Genomic DNA, 18,972 nt, shown 5'->3' with positions numbered 1-18,972 from the left:
ATCAAGTCCGTCCTTTACCATGTTGAGCGCTCTGACATTGTGATGACGATTGAGATTCAATATTTTATGCAGCCTTAACCTGAAGATTAATCTGAAACGGACCAGATGATCAGATCATCTCCAGGTTCCTGTTTAAAATCACTGAGTTTCAATCAGATCATCAAGGTTTCATCTGGACTTTGTGTTCTTCATGCTGAGAACATCAGAGCTGCTGTTTGCTCACTGAGATCTTCATCGGTAGGATTTTTACCGATGAAGATCAACGTCCGTCAGTCCAGTTTCTGGTTGCTGGGGTTCTTGGTTTTGCCCTAAAGGAGAACATGGGGTAGGGATGGAGAGTTCTGCCATAATCCCAGAGAATCTTATGTTCAGGGACTCGTGTTTTGAATGATATCTGTTTAGTTTTACTTCAAGTTTTTCATGTTTATCTCTAATTCTCCTCTTTCCATTGTTATCTGTGGGACACAGATGTGTTAAAATTGAAGAAGTAGGAGAGTATTTCTATTAGTTTAGTTTCTGATGCAGCTTCTTGCGGACCTCTAGGTGGCGCTGTCGGTCCCATCGTTTAGAATGGCTGTCCTAGATCTCTGTTAGTCTTTTCTCCTTGGTTAGTGAAGTTTCTCTGTGTCTTAGTTCAGCTCCATTCATGTTAATTAGTCTCCCTCCCTCAGCTCCCCTGCTTTTGTCACAGCTGTTCCACGTCTCTTTTGTCTAGTTGTCTCTTCTGGTTCTTTTGTCATTTTCCATCCCTGCTTCAGTCTTTAGGCACCAGAACCGTTCCTCTGTCTGTTCTCCATTTCCTGTTCAAGACCTGTAAGTTTTCTCTTTCACCGATTAAACCTTCACTTTGCTAATCCTGAGTTCCTGTTTGCACTGAAGTCCAACTTAAAACCTACAAGACATGACAGATGAATCTTTGGAAGATTTCTGTATCAACCTTTTAACTTTGAACAAATATCTACAAACGTTTAGTTTTTCAGTTATTGATAACAATTTAAGATTAAAACTAAATATTCATGAAAGAGTCAGAATCTAACTGTTGAGTTGTAGTTAATTTAAGCTTCAACGTTTCCTCGTTCATTATTCACTGTGGATGAAAAACTGCACTATTCACTATGAAGTCAATAATTTATCAGCTTTAAAAGGCGTTTCCCACTTTTCTTGGCTTGATCCATCGTCATCCTCAGTATTTTTTAGTTTTCAGTCAGTTGAGCTGAAGTCAGTAATGCTTCACATCACATTTATTGGTCAGATTTATTGAAGTAAGTTTGAAGTTTGCAGGTAAAATATTTGTTGGGGTGTTTCAGTTTCTTTTGTAGTTGTTGTATTTGTGACTTTTCTCAATATAAAACACAAAGATGTCTCTATATAGGCTAATCAAGACCAACATTTGAACGAGAACTGACACTGAAGGACTTTAGAATACATTTTATTATTGCGATCATTTATTTAAGAATAACTTGGTTAATAATCCTCACCTTTGGTCATGAAATCTGGATCATGACAGAAAGAACCAGATCCTGGATACAAACAAGCTTCCTGGTCTGGAGGGTCAGCCTTACAGATAAGGGGAGGGGCTTAAAGTAGAGCTGCTGCTCTTCTGCATCGAAAGGAGTCAGTTGAGGTGGTTTGGACACCTGATCAGGACGCACCCTGGTCACCTCCCTTTGGGGGACGTCCCACTGGAAGGAGGGACTGTGAACGCCTTAGGGTCTCCCAGAATGAGGTGGAGGATGTTGGTGGAGAGAGGGATGTCTGGGTTTCTCTCCTGGACCTGTTGCCCCCCCCCAACCAGACATTTTATAAGTGGATGGATGGATTAATAATTTTATGATGAAACAACTATTTCAGTCAGGCGTCGTTTCTATCTGCACTAAACCTTTTGGGTTTCCTGTTCTATTATGAAAATGAATCAAAGCAGATTTTCTTCAGAGGTTTTCAGCTCGGTGCAGAAAGCCTTTGATCACACGACCTCTGCAGGATTAGAAGCTCAGCCTGGTTCAAACCGGGGACAGCGTTAGTTTCAGGGATATTCCTGACTCCTGTTGGTTTCTGAGGAAACTAAGAGGAGAGGAGTTTGGCTTTGAGCTTATCCGGCCGTTCATCCTCCTCTACATCTCAGCCGCTTTCTTCTCTCTCCTCAGTGACGGGGGGCAGCTGGTGGGAGGCGGTGGGTGTTGTAGCTTAGCAACTCCCTCAATGGATGGGGATTGATATGCAGCTTTATTCAGCCGTCTCTCTCTGAGCTGCAGGAGGAGGAGGGCTGAACAAAGCGGCCCTTAGTGAGGCCTCCCCTCCTCCCCCTCTTTGCCCAGGCACAACGACGTGGGAGGACAAATATTTCAGCTCAAAGGAAGCGAGACGCGGCGCTCAGCAGCGGCTCGTAAACTGAAACTCAGGCTGAGGACGGCCTCCAAGTGTTTCACGCTTTTATTCTTCACATAACAAAACTAAAATTCATGCAAATAATGAGGCCACTGATCAGCAACTGAAGGATGTGAGCCTGTTTTTTTTTTGTCTTGATCATCAATTAACTTGGACAAATTTCTGTTACTGACTATTTGCACACCTTTTATTTCTCCAAATACATTCATACAATGATTACATAATTCTATAAAGTGACTGCTGTCTTCAACATTTAAATCTTATCAGATGCTGACGACTATTTGCACAGTTTAGCTTCTCAGGAAGTTTTATTTGTGCGTTTAACTTATTTATGTCTTTGTTTGTATCTGTGTTGAATGTGTTATATGAGCATTTGTAGCTGATGTCTCACCAAAGGGTCATTATTGTTACATAATGACAATAAAGACTCTTCATTCACCTTTTAGTCCGGAACAGATTCTGTCTCTAATTCTTGGCTTTCTGTCTTATTTAGATCCATCCTTCTGGTTTATACTCGCCCATCCATCAGAATCAGAATCAGATATACTTTAATAATCCCAGGGGGGAATTACTTTACTCCATGCAAGCTTGTCAAGGTCTTTCTTGCTGCAGGTTAACAGAGCTTAATTACAATTTGAAAAACAGGTGAGCTGAAAACTGGAAAACTTAAAATATGACAAATCAAAGCTAATAAAAACAGTAAGTATGTTCAATATTAGCTTAAAAACAAAGTTTTTATAGTTTTCTCATTAACCAAGGAGTCTGGAAAGTAAAAGGTTCTGATTCAGGTGTAAAACCCAAATAAACCACACATTTAGATCAGATATTCTTGCAACACTAAAGTCACATGGTAATATTCCTGGTATATTGTTTATTTATCTTAAAATATATCTGATTAGTATGTAGTCACGGTAAGGTTCTGAGCTTTGAACCGGAACCTAAACAGTCGGTGGGTCCAAACTAACAGCAGAACCATGATCATGACTCGTGAAACCAACTAGATCAGAAAGTTAATTTTCATACAGTTAGAGAGATGATTTGATTTATTGTTTTAACGATCTGATGTAATATTGTAAAAGCAGTTCTATTGCAGAAGGTTTCCATCCATCCATCTTCTACACCTGCTTATCTCCAGCCGTCGTTGGGCGAGAGGCGGGGTCCCCCCTGGACATCCAGTCCATCAGAGGACAGACAGCCACAGACACCTGAGGACCACTTAGAGAGACCAGTTAACCCTGCAGTCACGTTTATGGACTTTGGGAGGAGCAGGACCACTCAGGGGGAAGGTGGGAACCATGCAGAACATTTTAACTTTAACAGTTTGATATTTCTTTCTTTTTTTACTGACTTTTCAGTTTGTTTCAGGAAACATTTACGGTAAAAAGCAACATGAGTACAGATTTTATGACATTTAGCTCCTCTCGCCAACTGTTCTGACCAACAAAAACACTTTCATTAATAATAACTTTTGTAACATTTACCATTATGAATCTGTGATTGAATAACATTCGATTGAAATATTCCACCAGCACTCGAAATGAAAACTTTGAGACTTGGGACTTGACTCGGACTTGTAAGTCTTTTCTTGGGTCTTGTGATGACCCGACTTCTGTTATCGTCTCTCTAAAAGTTTGCAGTTTTTTCATTGCAGTTAAGTCAGATGCCATCTACAATTTAGATGTCAATAGTGGTTAAATATTATTTACTTACCGACCCGATAAGACTGTAGTGAATATTCTTGATACAAATGTGTGAACAGTTACACCCTGAGAAATAATGTGTCAATATGGGGGTGAAAACTTTTTCAGTTACTGTCAGTAGGAACTTTTAGATGTTCAAGCTCCTGTCAGACGGGGTCATTTCTGTTCTCCTCACTGTTGACCCAACTAGATCTAAATGAGGGGGAAACCTTCTCTGTGCTGAACTTGATCCTCACTGGACACCGTAAAATGTGTTACTAATGTAATTTAAAATCAAAGGATTTGTGAGATAAAAGAACAGAAAAAGACCAGAACTAAAAAGTCCTGAACCCAAATTTAAGAAACATGTAACCCATGATTCCTAAAAGAATTTCATTTTTTGGGCCAACTTCCTTCTGAGGTTGCTTCCTTTGGGGGTTACAACGTTTCACTTCCTCTTCCTCTCCCTCCACTGTGGCAATAACCTGTTGGCAACCAAACAATCACAAACTCTCATCATTTCTGCATTTGCAACGATATCAGTGGTCGATTTTTTTCTCCATGGACTGAAACAATTCAAGATGACGAGCTGCCCTGTACTACCTGTGTGGTGGTTACAGAACCTGTTGGTATTTTTCTCCGGAGTCATGGAGGAGGATTTGCATTTTTTGGGACTATGTTTATTTTTCCTTGTGTTGGAACAGCTTTCATCAAGAGGATCTTGGACGTTTTTACCCCCTTTCTTCTTCCTGTTAACAGATTGCAATTTTTTTTGGGGGGGGGGGGGGGAATTTTGAAAATGTATCAAATTTAAGAAAATAACGCAAGTCTACATAATCATATACATTTTGTTTATTTTGTTAAATTTTTCCTTTAATTTGAATGTTAATCTTTACTATATTTTCAATTTAAATCTTATTTTTTTGTGTCCTTGTTTTCATTTACACATAGTCTATAATCCAAGTGCATTACATACAGATCTTTTTTTAAATCAGAGAACAGAACAGCAAACTTTTATTATAGTATAATATTCAGAACCATCTGCATCTGTCGCAAAACTATGTTCAGTTGACAATTTGGTCCCTTTATATTTCTATGGATACTTTTTATTATTTACATTGTTTTTACTCCCCTTTTAAATTGTTTTGCAGCAATGTTAAATAAAAAAAAACAATCTCTTCATATTCTTAAATCTTTTTATATAGTTTGTTAACTTTAATGTCTGTGCAAAACCATTTCACTGTCTGTAGCATCATGAATGACTTTAAATGTAACAAATAAACCTTTATTTGGTTTGCTGTTTATTGCGATGGTTTTATAATAAATGTTATCTAATTAAATCTCCATCTTTTGGTCTTATTGTGATGATGATGATGATGATGATGATGATGATGATGATGATGATGATGATGATGACGATGATGATGATGATGATGGCAGCATGTTGCCTGGAGAGATGTTCCCAGGGTGCACTGAGCTTTTAGTAAAAGTGATTTTGCTCCAGAATCAGAACATCATCGGACTTTAACGATGAAACTCAGTTCATCTGGTTTCATTTATCCTTTATTTTTAAACACTTGCTTCAGCATTTGTTGTAATTTCTGCGTTTACTCTTTCACTTAGTTCTCAGTTTTCTTCCCGACCGATTCTCCCAGGAAGAGACGGGATCTGTCAGAAATAAATTCTATATCATTCAGGAGTCATGAAGTGGTTCAGTGTTTTCTAGACTCTAGTTTCTGTAGATGTTGGAGATTTCAGGAAGTGAAATATGAATTCATCCCACTCTGAGAGGTTTTCTTCTGCCGAGGAGCCTTTGGGCAAGCAGAGAACTCAGAACACAGCTGACCCACCAGTCCCAGCCAGTTGATTGTTCAGTCAGCGACGTTTCTGTGATTGGTTGAAGCGGACCGCTCAGTCCAAACCAGCAACAAAGGAAATCTGCGCAGCGTTGTGGAAACACTCGTCTGGAGAACCGTCGGCTGAGCGAGGCATTCCTGCGCGTTCTCCACAGCAACGGGTCACAGAGCGCCTGTGTTGGCTCTGCCTGCAGGAGCTCAAAGGCCGGCTGTCATTGTGAAGCCGTGACCTTCAGTAATCCAGCAATAACAAAAAGGAGCGTCAGAGCCGGGCCTGCAGAGCGTGGTGCTGCGGTGGGCGGAGAGCCGCTCCGCGTTCCTGAATCATCTCCTCCTTCCTGATAACATCCAAACAACAAACCCAGAGTCCAGCAGAGCGACAGGTCTTCTGCTCTTCTATGTCCTGTTTATTAACAGGCTCTTAAATTAAAATAAGCCTATATCTATTTAAAGTTATTCAAACATGAGAAGTCAAACTTTTCATCGAGTCACTGATGAGCAAAAATAATCAACCTGAAGTTCCATGAATCTGTGATTGTGCAGAAAAGACTCAATCACATTTTTATTGAAACGATAGAAACAAAATGTAAAAAAAGAACCAGCAAAACGAGGCTGTAAAATAAACAAAATGAGCCATAATTCAGAATAACTCAGTTTAGCTCCAGTCCGATAATACTGAACTTCAGTTAGTTTTCATACAGTACCGAGAACATCCTGAACAAACATTAGAAAACAGTAGGAACACAAAAAACAACAAACAATTATACTTATCTACAATCTTAAAAAACGAAATTCATCTAAAATATGTAATTTTCTATCAAAAGTAAAATGACTGTCTGCTCTAGAATCTCTTGAAAAGATTATTATACAAAATACAAAATAAATCACTTCTTGGCTTCATTTAGTCCATATTTTCTGTCTTTAAAGGGTCAGAATAAACAAACAAAATGTTTCTATAACTTTTAATTCATCCAGATCAAAGAAGAAGAAGGAAAAAAACTGAAAAACAATAATTAAAGTTTTTAAAATTTATCTCTGAGGTTCTGGCTTTAACTGCCAGAAAACCATTGATTTCTGCAAGGCTCAGTCGTATTATTATGAAATATTACACGACGTATAATCTAACATTTTCAGACAGCACCAAAGGTTCTGGAGGCTTCCCGTGTTAAACTTCTCTGCAGCTCATGTTTTCTGCTAACATTGAGCAACGAGGCAAGAAAACACAGAAAAACCATCCGACTGTTTTAAATCTGGCATAATTACAGGATTCTAAAATAAATGTTGAAAGTTCCTGGGCTCAAAGGTTCAGGACCAATAGAGATTTTAACCAAAATGTCAGAAATACCAAAATAAGACCAAAGAAGTTCATTTTTTTCCTCCAAAATAGGGTTGTGTGGAGCAGCTTCAAGCAATCTTCCCTGCAGCAGTTACTTAGCAGAGCAATCTCCGTTTGGTGAATGAGGAAAATGTTGCATAGGCTGCATGTAGAAACAGCTTCAACTCTAAACTTTTAGGTTTAATCAAATATTTCCGGCTTCGTTTGTTGTTCATTTAGACTTAGTTAAATGTTTCAGCTCTATCTTTGCTCACTTTTATCTTTGCTGAACGGCACTGAATGAATTCTTCAGACTGCGTAAAAGACGCTGATTACTCTAAACTACCCCAGACAACCCCGATGTGGAAAACAACGGTTCTGAGTTCTGAGCTCAGCAGGGCGTCCCGATGGCGGCGGCAGCGTCTCTCACGGCCTCGCAGGCCGCCGGTTCTGGAGGCAACACGCTCTTCATCGCCTCCTCCTTGCCAGAGGGGCAGAGGGAGGAAGGTGAGGGTGAGGAGGGCGAGGGGAGGGTGGAGGTGGGGGCGGTTGAGGCCGAGGAAGAGGAGCTGGTGTCAGGGAGGCACTCTTCGCAGCAGCAGCAGCAGCAGTCCATGAAGGCCTGGCCCAGAGAGCGGCAGAGGCACAGCAGCAGAACCGGCGTCGCCGAGCAGCGGATGAAGAGCAGGAACTGTTCCACCAGAGCCAGCGCCGGCAGAACCAGAACCGGCGCCGACACGTACGCCAGGGCGATGTGACACACGGTCTGAGGCAGGTTACAGGTGACGTAGAGGCCGGTGAGCGCCATCACGGCCGTCCGCAGCCTCTGCTCCCTCACGTGCTGCTTCTTCTTCCCCGAGGAGGAGGAGGACGACGAAGAGGAGGAGGAGGAGCATCTGCTGGCCACCTTCTCACCGGTTGGTTTGTGCTGCTCGCGCTGAGCCAACACCTGCCGCGTCACCAGGTCGCAGGCCAGCGTGAAGAGCAGCGGCAGGCAGAGGTAGCAGCCGAAGATCCACCACATGCGGGCCTCATGGTAGGTCAGGACCAGAGCGTAGACGCCCTCTGGCAGCGCCGCCGCCGGCTCCCGCACACAGACGTCCACCTTAAACCTGTCCGTCCGGCCTCTCAGCGAAGCCGTGAGGGAGGCGGGCTGGAGCTGCTGGGGGTCAGAGGTCAGCGCGGACAGGCTGACGGTCTCCTGGACGAGCTGCCAGAGCAGCAGCTCAGGGGCGCCCAGGACCATGGAGCCCAGCCAGATCACAGCGACCTTGGACAGGATGGAGCGGCACGGCTCCACCCTGGGAGCCTGGTGGGGGCCGGGCGAGGTGGCGGCGTGGAAACGGTCGATGCTCAGAGCGCAGAGGCTGAAGGTGGCCACGCCCAGAGAGGTCACCTGGTGGGGAAGGAAGAGAGGCAAGAGGAGGAGTTAAAACTTCTGGTTCACTTGTATTGCATCACCCCCCCCCCCCTCTTTTTTTTGAGTGTTTGTGTGTTGTGTGTTGAGGCACTGGGGTGGGAGTGAGTCTTTCTTTGTCCATTTGTCAGGTTGGGTTTGTACCGCTCCCTCTCCTAAGCACATCTCAAGTCTACTGAGCATTTTCCCCAAGGATAAACCTCTCACACATACAGGTGCTTGGATCCGGTTACTTACATACTCATCAGTTTTTATCTTCTATTACCACTTTATACATGTTGTATTGATTAATACTGTATATACTTCAGTGATGGTATCAAGGTGTTGCTGTATTGTATCTATAATTATATTGGTTGTGCTGTTCTTTGCAGGTAATGAAGCAGACTGATGAAATTTTGTCAATCTCTCTCTTCTGTCTCCTCTTTCTTTCACCTTTTCTCCTCTTTTTTCTTCTAATTTCTCTCTCCTCTTCTACTTTATCAATGCAGTGTCCACATAAACATGAAATATTCCCCACATAATAAAACTATTTACATATATAAATCAAGCAGAGCACTATGGCGAAAGCGATAATGCTCCACTTGTAAAATTAAATTATGTTTGGCTCTTTCTGGCATTAAGACAACAATTCTTATTGCCACAAAAAAAACAGATAAATAATAATTAAATAACTGAGTTATTTTAATAAGTCAAGGCTTTTTTGCTGCCTTCTCTCAGCCATTAGCAGAACAAACAAAGATCTCCACTCAGATGACCACACGGTCAAAGTTCTTTTAACTTAGCACCAACTTCTCTGCTGAACAGATAACATCCACCTCAGTTGTGTTTATAAACTAAACTTTGTGATTTTTGCTGCTTCCATTCTCTCTTTTCTGATCAGATGCTAATAAAGAGCAGCAACAACAGCGTGGCTGGACAGCAGCAGCAGCTTTCCATCCACATTCAGGACGCTCATAATGAACCAACACCTGTTGTTCTGCAGACTCGGGACACTTAATGGAGAGTCGTGAGCAGAAAGTTGGTGATTTTGGCCAAAAGAAAGGGACTTCATCCTCCCTAGCAGAGCTTAACGAGAGCCCAGAGTTCAGCCCAGCTGAGGGTAATTAGTGCTGAGCTGTAATTAGCATGAGAATGGCTAAACCAACAGAAGACGGGGGCAGCTGGCAGCCTGACCTGCTTAAATGCTCCTCAGCAAAAGGAGCAATTAAAGAAAACGGTCATTAATTAGCAGAACACAGATTCCCTCGTTTGCATGAAAAGAAGTGAAGACGCCGAGACTTGATGAGGCTGGAGGGCCGACCTCGTTACAGACGAAGGAAAGCTGAGGACCCGCAGGAACGCAGCGAGCCTCAGATGAACTCGACCAGCTGGCCGGCCATCTTCTGATCCAGGCGTCCATCAGAGGCGTCAGCATGGTGATGTCAGCTCTGAGAGAACGTCTGATGTTGATGGGAACGATGAAAACATCCAGAGGCAGAGATAACAAACATCTCAGCCTTTAAGCGTCATTTCTAAATTCATCTCATCCCTCAGGAAACGATAAATCCACCTGGAGACAAAACTCCAGTCCTAACTTCCTGTAACGTCTCTCTGTCGGCCTCCAGACTAAAGTTGAAGGTTTTAAATCTTTCCTGGATTCTTCTCTGTAGTTTTTCTTTGCATGCAGACTTTTAACCTGTTTGTCTCTACGAAGCCGTCAGCGAGGCCGCCGTTTCTTTTACCAGCTTCCTAGGAGCCCGGAAGAGGGTTCACCTTTCCTCCAAAAGGTTTCTTCTGCTCTGCCTCTCAGGTGAGACACTCAGGACACCTTCAGGAAGCAGGAGAAGTCCAGCAGCATCCATTAAACTTTTTCCCAAATGTGAACAAATAAAGTAAATTAATAACTCAGTAACGAGCTTCCTGACATCCTTCTCTTCACGAGATCTTAAAGCCAGAACTTGTTGCTTTTGTTTTTATGTATTTTTGTCTCGGCCAGCTGGACGTGTCCATATTTATGTTTCATTCTTCTGATTCGGTTTTAGACAGATTATGGGTCAATTTAATGAAATAAGATCTGGTTATATGACTCTCTTACTAGGAAAAAGCTTCTGAAATGAAGGAAACAAATCTGTGATTCTGCTCTAAGAACGCTAAAATCTGGAATAAAACTGCTGCTTGAAAGCCGAGGTTCTACCTGCTGGCGGTCCGGTCGGATCCAATAATCTGTGTCAGAGCTTTAAATGCTTTATTTTAGCAGAACTGCGTCTCTGTCAGGACTCAGCTGTGGAGCTTCTGCTCTGCAGCAGCAGACAAGCAGCTCAGCTCCACAAACTGTTTGTTTCTGAGATCCGACACAGACGAGTCGCTTTGTGCTTCACAAACAGAACCAAAGGGGCCAAATGGGCCACAACAGCCTGTTCTGTTCAGAGTGAAGCCGTCTGCAGCTGGGAACAAAGAGCCATTCATCACAAGCCTGCAGCTCGCTTCAGTCAGTCTGACATGAGGAGTAAAAACGGCTCAGATGGAGAGCAGCGTCTGCTTTAAATGAGCAGAACTCTCTGATCAGGAGCACAGCTCTGAATTTTACAACAAGACAAGTTATTATATTAAATTCCTTTGAAAAAACAGTGACATCAACCAGTAACCTAATATTATCATATTTTACTTCATGTAAATAAAAGATTTATTGCGGTTTTGTGCAGCTTCCTCGTGGAAGCAGGGTAAAGTGGAGGCAGCAGTCGTCATCATCAGGGATACATTCTGGTCCATAAATTCCTGTTAGGAGCTTCTGATGTTGATCATTACGCTGCTTCAGACTAAACGCCTTTTCAGCGTCAACAAGGCGTCCAACCCTCAGCTTGGATGCTTGTGCACCTAAAAGTCCAACATGCTGTCTAGAGCCTCAATGCTCTGTCGGCAAAGTGGCTCCTGTTGTTCCCTCTTTGTAAAACTGCAGATTAAATACAAAGACAATGGCTTGGCTTTATTTACAGAATAACTTAATCTGCGCCGTGTCTGAATTCATCAGAGGCGTTTAGAGTTTTGTGAGTTTCATCACCTACAGCAGGAGCTGCAGGCTGGCGAGGGTCACCTTCAGCATTATTTATGCTCCCCCAGCCCAGGTTGGGATCCTCTGACCCGCATCGTTGCCCGTATCTCCCACCAGGACACCAACCACAGGCGTTCATTTCAGCTGAAGAGTGTCTGTCCACCTGTCTCTGGTTAGTGGGCGTCTTGATGTTAACGTTTATTAGTGATCTGAACTAAAAATGTTTTTGCTGTTGGAAAATCCCCCACCACGTCACAAAGCAGAATCTCTCTGATTGGTTGATGCCCAGCGTCCGGCTGCAAAAGGTCAGATTTTCCAACTCTGCAGTCGCTGGCTCAAGAAGAATTTAACACGCAGCAAACCGAATCTGCAGCATGAAACGCTCAAACAGCGTTTGGTCTGAACGCAGCCTCCGATGTAGCTGGAGGTTATAGAGCAGGGGTCATGTGACCAGACAGTCACTTTCATTTTTCAGATTAATGCCCTTATTTTGCACCATTATCTTTGCTCTATAAACATGGTGGAACATTCTTCTGCACACTTTTTTAAAAACAGTTTTTCTCCTGGACTGTTACATTCTTATCACTGCTGCACTTTATATTGTAATGTTATTTTATTTCAATTGCAATCTCACTACATTGTCATAAGCTGTATGTAACGAAATAAAGTTTGCCTAAGTATAAGTTTAAACCTTCCTCTATTTTTCTTTACTGTATTTTAAGTCATTATTTCCAGATATCGCATTATTGGTCATTATGAAAACATTAGTTTCTACAGGTGTGCTTATTTGTGTCTTTTTTTTTTTTTTTTTTTTTCCCCAGTGTCCTGTCTAGCAATATGGCAATAGGAATTGATGTCTCAATGCCAGATAGAGCTCGACAGATTTTGCTTTTACAAGTGGAGCAAACAGCTTTCGCCATAGTGCTCCACTTGATTTATGCTTGTAAATAGCTTATTTGTGTCTTAAAGTGACATTTAGTGTGATCTGGTGCTTTATTTCTAAACTGAAATTGAACAAAAAAAATCATGAACTTTATATAATTGTGTTTTTAAGATTTCTCTAGAAAGAAGCTAAATGTTTATTATTTGTTTAATAAACTGCCCTCTGTCAGCCATCTTTAAATGCGCAGAAACTGTTTATTTTACAGTCAAACGGAGCACGCTGTGCAACACCTGCGCATCCCGCGCGCACCTTCACCTCCTCACCTCCAGGTAGGGCACGAGCCGACAGGACAGGTCTCCTAGCAACCTCTTGAGGGTGAGCTCGTGGAAGATGACCACGGGCAGGCAGAAGAAGATCACGAGGAAGTCCCAGAAGGCCAGTCCCGCGAGGATGCAGTTCCACGCGCTCTTCAGGTAGAAGCTGTGCCACACGATGCACATGAGCGCGAGGTTCCCCACGAGACCCGCCGCGAACAGCACGAGCGCGAGAAGCAGCACCGCGTACGCCCAGTAGGAGGCGTCCGTGACCGGCAGCAGCGGGTTCAGGAACCCCGCGGAGGCGCTGGTCCGCGGGGCGGAGGTGTGGCGGTGGCTCCGCGGCGTGGTGAAGAAGCCGCTCGGGTCGTCGTGTCGGCGGGGAGGACTGTTGTGGGAAAGAGGGTCTCTTCTCCTGAAACTCCCATCTTTGGCTCCTCGGGTGACTCGCTTCAGGCTGAAAGTTTCGGTCCGGTTCTGTCCGCTCCTCTCCGCCGGGAGAGACGCGCCTGTCCCCGCGGCCAAACCTGCAGCATCCTCCGCCTGGAAGTCCGGAGCCGTGAGGACGTGGCGGAGCTCGGCGCTCCGCAGGAGGAGCAGAAACACACAGCAGAGAGGCTTCATGGCTCCTCTCCTCCAGACATCTGCTGAGACTCTAAGAGGAGGCAGGCGGGTCCATGGAGCAGCCTGGTCCAGCCTCCTGTGGTCCTGATGGAGGAGTTTCACAGTCCAACCAAGTTCAGCATCAAAGGTACAGAAACACCGCAGAGCGGATCCGGTGGGACCTTTCAGAATAAAGGCACAGAGTTAAAATTTCCAGATTAATGGAGGGATGTGGGAACACAATGAATAAAAAAGCATCCAATAACATGAATATGTCCTTATTTAAAATGCTAAGACGGAAATAAATGTCAAACACACGTATTAGTTAGATTAGATCGATTAATCACCCCTGCAATTTACCGTGATTTACTGCAATTTACTGTGATGTTCTCAAGCTGTATGTAAACGTAATTTCGTTCTGTATGCACTCTGTGCATACAAATTGACAATAAAGTTGTCTTAAGTCTAAGTCTAATTGTAGTTACATCTCTACATGGAGTCATAATACACAGCTATACATTTATCTATCTATGTTTATTTGATTGTTTTGGCATACAGCTAATAAAATCCTAAAAATCTGTTTCTTGAGTAGAGTGTGAGTATTTCAATACCAAGACCAATAAAAATTAGCTTTTAATACAGAAATGTGTTAGTGCTACACAATCATGGCAAAGATTGGTGAGGTGACATTTTTCCAACAGACCGTCATCTCAAAAGGTCATCCTAAAAAAACTAGCTATTCACTGCTGCATCCAAGCATGTTCATGGAAAGTTGAGTGGAAGAAAAAAAGGTGCGTTGAACACGGAAACTGCAGTCTGGAGATGGTTGTGAGGTAAAGCCCATTCAAGAGTTTGGACGGCAGCTGGAGTGAGAGCTAAAAGATCTACCACACACAGACGGATCCAGAACATTTTCAGCTGAAAGTTTTCATTTCGTCTCAAAATTTAAGGTCCCAGAGTCTGGAGGAAGAGTGGAGAGGACCAAAATCCACGTTGCTGGAAGTCGAGTGTGAAGTTTCCACAGTCAGTGATGATATGAAGTCCCATGTCATCTGCTGGTTCGGATCCCAGGTCCGTAGTCAACGCCGCCATGCACCAAGACATTTAGAGAAATCCATGCTTTCTTCTGCTGACAAGCTGTGTGGAGACGCTAGTTTCATTTCCCAGCAGAACTTAGTTCTTGCCCACAGTGCCAAAGGTACCAAAAGTTGTTTTGATGCCCATGGTGGTACTATGCTAACCTGACGAGCCAGATGAATTTCGCTCCGCCTAGCTTCACTCACATCCATCTGGGACATCTCCCATAGAGAGTGATTTCTTCAACCAATTTTATTGTCCAGCCAATCAGGACACAGGGCTGGAGTTTCATTGAGGAAGCAAGCGTTAACATTGATGCTGCTATTTCTTCCGTGTTGTCCAATCTACCTAATATTGTTTCATTAAAAGAACATCAGAGAACGGATCTGAAGGCTTTTGTTGGTGGAAACCATGTTTTCGCCCTTCTCCTGACCGGATTTGGCAAATTTTGCTTTATTCCTGTGTCGCTCTCATCAGCGCCACCGGTTAGCTTCGGTGTGAGTGGTTGAAATAGCACGTCAATAAAGATGGCAGACAAGTGGCTTATCCAATCATATGCAAGGATTTTTGATAAGGCCCAGCCTTCTGAAACGCCGTTCCTATGGATCTGTTCCAGATGGATGTGAGTGGAGCTAGGCGGAGCGACATACATCTGGCTAGGGTCAGGTTAGTACTGTGCTTGATTGACCAGCAAACTTTCCTGACCAAAACCCTACAGAGAATCCATGGAGTACTTTCCAGACGACAGAGATTATTTTTATCATTCTCTACATGTCTTATTTTTATTTACCATGTTTATCACGCATTTATCATGTATTTCCTCATCACTATTAAAAAGGTTTTAAGGTTTAAGTTTATTCAGGTATTAAATTTTTTTCAGATAACTAATCTTTCTCTCCTATGTTACAGAGCAAGGCTTTGTGAAGAGAAAAAGTCTCGTGATAAAAGTAGTTTTTGCATTTCGAACTCACATCTGTTGCTAAATAAACCTTCTTAAAGCCAACCTGATTGTCTGGTTTGAATACTGGGTCCTCATATTCAGTCCGTTCATGACAAAAGGAGCCCAGACCCGGTTCAGAAATCAGATACTGTACCGTACATGAACGTATGGTTCAGTAGGTCCACATTTCTGGATTAAGACTTTTTTTGAATCACTAAAATAAATCAAGCAATTTAGTGAGATGTATCTGAAGGAAGAGCAAAAGCATCACCATCTGAAACTGCAAATAATGAAAAATTTCTCTGTCCTTGGTTTATATATAGAATTATATTATTAGAGATCAGTGTTAGTTATTACATAACAAACATGAAATTACCTTTGAATTTCCCTCCCAACCTTCCTGTGGTCCTGATGGAGATGTTAGACACTACAGCTGAGTTCAGCATCAAACTGCAGAAACACAGAGGACTTGGGGGACCTTTCAAAATAAAAGCATGGCTGAAACTATCAGACATAAAGTTGTCAGTGCACAGATCTGCTGGAGTCATTTAAATGTGTAATAAAGTTAAAGAAAAATAGAAACAAACACCCAACTGAAACTTTTATGAAATCACATTGTTTTTCTGTACTGGTCTGACCGTTTAAGATGGATTAACTAAACAGAATCAGAATCAAATTTATTACCACGTAGGTTTGCACTTACAAGGAATTTGACTTGGTGATGGTTATACACATTAGAAGGTCTGGAGATGCTACGTTGGTGTAGCTTGTAAGTCCTGAACGGGGGAGAGAGACAGTGTCCAGTGTCACAGGCGGCTCTTGGCCTTGTTCAAAAGGCTGGTAGCAGATGGGAAAAAACTGTTCTTGTGCTGTTAGGTTTTGGTCCTGATGGACCGCAGCCTCCTGCCAGAGGGAAGTGACTGAAATAGTCTGTGACTGGGGTGAAGAGATCAGCCACAATCTTCCTGCACGCCTCAGAGTCCTGGAGGCGTACAGGTCCTGGAGAGATGGAAGATTGCAGCCAATCAGCTTCTCTGCAGACCGGATGACACGCTGCAGTCTGCTCTGGTCCTTAGCGGTGGCACCAGCGTACCAGATGGTGATGGAGGAGGTGAGGATGGACTCAATGATGGAGGAACTGCACCATCATTGTCCTTGGCAGGTTGAATTTCTTCAGCTGCCGCAGGAAGTACATCCTCTGCTGGGCTTTCTTGGTGAGGGAGTTGATGTTCAGCTCCCACTTTAGGTCCTGGGAGATGATAGTTCCCAGGAAGCGGAAAGACTCCACAGTGTCCATGGTGGAGTCACAGAGGGTGATGGGGGTAGCTGGGGCTGAGTTTTTCCTGAAGTCCACAACCATCTCCACTGTTTTTACAGAGTTGAGCTCCAGGTTGTTCTCCCTGCACCAGGTCACCAGATGGTCAGCCTCCCACCTGTAGGCGGACTCGTCCCCATCAGAGATGAGTCCCATGAGAGTGGTGTCTTCTGCGAACTTCAGGAGCTTGACAGACTGATGACTGATGACTGATACTGAAACAGATTTCTATGACCAATAGTAAAATTCTGATATGTTCAGAAAACAAACCAGAAAATCTTAATTTCTTCTTCCAACTGAAGAAAGATAAAAGAAAACAGCAAGTCTTATTATTTAGGAAGCATGTAAATAATTATCTTCACCTGATCATCTAGGTTTTTTCACCAAGTTTTATTATAAACCTTTGAGGTTTCATAAATTAAACCTAATTGTTGATTCATAGAAAATATTAAATCTTTTAGATGTGACTGCCTGATTTTTACAACAAACCTAAAGATTTGTCCATATGTAAACAAATAAAATAATTAAATAAAGCATTTTAATCATTCATACTGCAGCCAGAAATAAACTGGAGATAATAAGGAGTCAATAAGTCAAACCTTTGAGGTTTATTACTTTAGTAAAGGTTGAACACTGCAAAAAAGTGTTACGACATCACAGGAGAAGAAATCATCTCCGTGTTGACAGGCCTGTGGAACACAAAGACTTCACTTCCCATAATCCTCAGCCTTTCAGCTTCCTCCTGGCATTTTTATGCTTCTGCTCTCTAACATAAGATCTTGAAGGAGAATGACGGGCCAGGTAAGCTTCAGCTGAAGTCCCAAGTGAGCTTCAGCTGAAGCTTACCCCAGCAGTAAGACCACCTCTGATAGGTTGAAAATGAGACAAGGTTTTGGAGTGGCCTAGTTAAAGTCCAGTGTTAAATCCTATTGATTTGCTGTAGCATGAACTCAAGCAGGGCGCTGATACTCGAAAACCCTCCAGTGGGTCTGAATGAAATCAGTTCAACAAAGCAGAGTGGTTTTGCTGAACTGTGATGCTAAAGACCCGGTACCAGTTATCACAGAAACTTGCCGGCACCAAGAGAGGAACAACCAGTTATTAGACCTGACCTCTGGCATCAACAAGGCATTTGCACCTACAGAACTGTCGGTTGTACGTAGATGGTTGTGCGTGAAAATCCCAGTAGATCAGCAGTTTCTGAAATACTCAGACCAGCCCGTCTGGCACCAACAACCATGCCACATTCAAAGTCACTTAAATCAATTAAATTTAATTAAATTATATTTATATAGCGCCAATTCATGAAACATGTCATCTCAAGGCACTTTACAAAGTCAAATTCAATCATATTATACAGATTGGGTCAGATTATTGGTCAAAAACAATTTCCTATATAAGGGAACCAGTTGATTGCATCAAAGTCTTGACAAGCAGTATTCACTCCTGGGGAAGCGTAGAGCCACAGGAAGAGTTGTCTGCATTGTCCATGGAGAAATCATCTTCCTGATAGCAAATAATTACAATAGTCCAGCCTTGAAGTAACAAATGCATGGACTACTTTTTCAGCATCACCCCTGGACAGAATGTTTCTAATTTTGCCGATATTCCTGAGGTGAAAAAAGGAAACTCTGGAAATTTGTTTAATATGGGATTTAAATGACATGTCTTGGTCAAAAATAACACCAAGATTTTTTACTTTATTACCAGAGGCCAATTTAAGGCCACCCAGATTAAGTGATTGATTAAGAAGTTTGTTTTTTGAGGACTCTGGTCCAAAGATTACAACTTCTGTCTTGTCAGAATTTAAATGCAGGAAATTTAAAGTCATCCAGCTTTTGATGTCATCAAGACATGACTGCAGCCGAAGTAATTCTCAAGAATTTTATATAAGAAAAGAAGATTAGATACAGGTCTGTAATTTACTAACTCATCTTGATCAAGAGATGGTTTCTTAAGTAAAGGTTTAATTACAGCTAATTTAAAAGCCTGTGGTACATATCCATTTACTAAGGATAGATTAATCATGTCTAAAATAGTGCCACTGATCAAAGGGAATACCTCCTTAAACAACTTGGTTGGGATTGGGTCTAACATACAGGTAAAAGGTTTAGATGAAGCTAGAATTTTAGATAGCTCAGAAAGCTCTACTGCTTCTAA

At 42.6% G+C, this 18,972-nt stretch overlaps 2 protein-coding genes across 2 annotated transcripts in view; one reads left to right on the top strand and one right to left on the bottom strand.

The window, feature by feature from the left end:
• LOC118567221 (nuclear factor 7, brain-like) overlaps positions 1-18,972 on the top strand; it is a 511,141-nt gene that overhangs the window by 233,999 nt on the left and 258,170 nt on the right. The gene's annotated exons all lie outside the window — the stretch shown is intronic.
• Positions 6,440-13,602, bottom strand: LOC105915798 (G-protein coupled receptor 37-like 1). The gene is made up of 2 exons (XM_012850023.3): positions 12,887-13,602; positions 6,440-8,631 (listed from the first exon to the last, which is right to left on the bottom strand). Exons 1-2 carry the CDS (start codon positions 13,499-13,501, stop codon positions 7,627-7,629), a joined length of 1,620 nt encoding a protein of 539 aa, XP_012705477.2. The 5' UTR covers positions 13,502-13,602; the 3' UTR covers positions 6,440-7,626.

The sequence above is a fragment of the Fundulus heteroclitus genome, chromosome 20, assembly GCF_011125445.2.
Source record: "Fundulus heteroclitus isolate FHET01 chromosome 20, MU-UCD_Fhet_4.1, whole genome shotgun sequence".
Lineage (NCBI taxonomy): Eukaryota > Metazoa > Chordata > Actinopteri > Cyprinodontiformes > Fundulidae > Fundulus > Fundulus heteroclitus.
The sequence above is the reverse complement of the archived record's forward strand: the minus strand, read 5'-3'. Positions and strand labels throughout refer to the sequence as shown.

Excerpts from the sequence above, each read along its gene's own strand:
- LOC105915798 (XM_012850023.3), bottom strand. The coding sequence starts at position 13,501 with ATGAAGCCTCTCTGCTGTGTGTTTCTGCTCCTCCTGCGGAGCGCCGAG. Across the intron at positions 8,632-12,886 it reads GGCTCGTGCCCTACCTGGAG|GTGACCTCTCTGGGCGTGGC; the intron begins GTGAGGAGGTGA and ends CTTCCCCACCAG.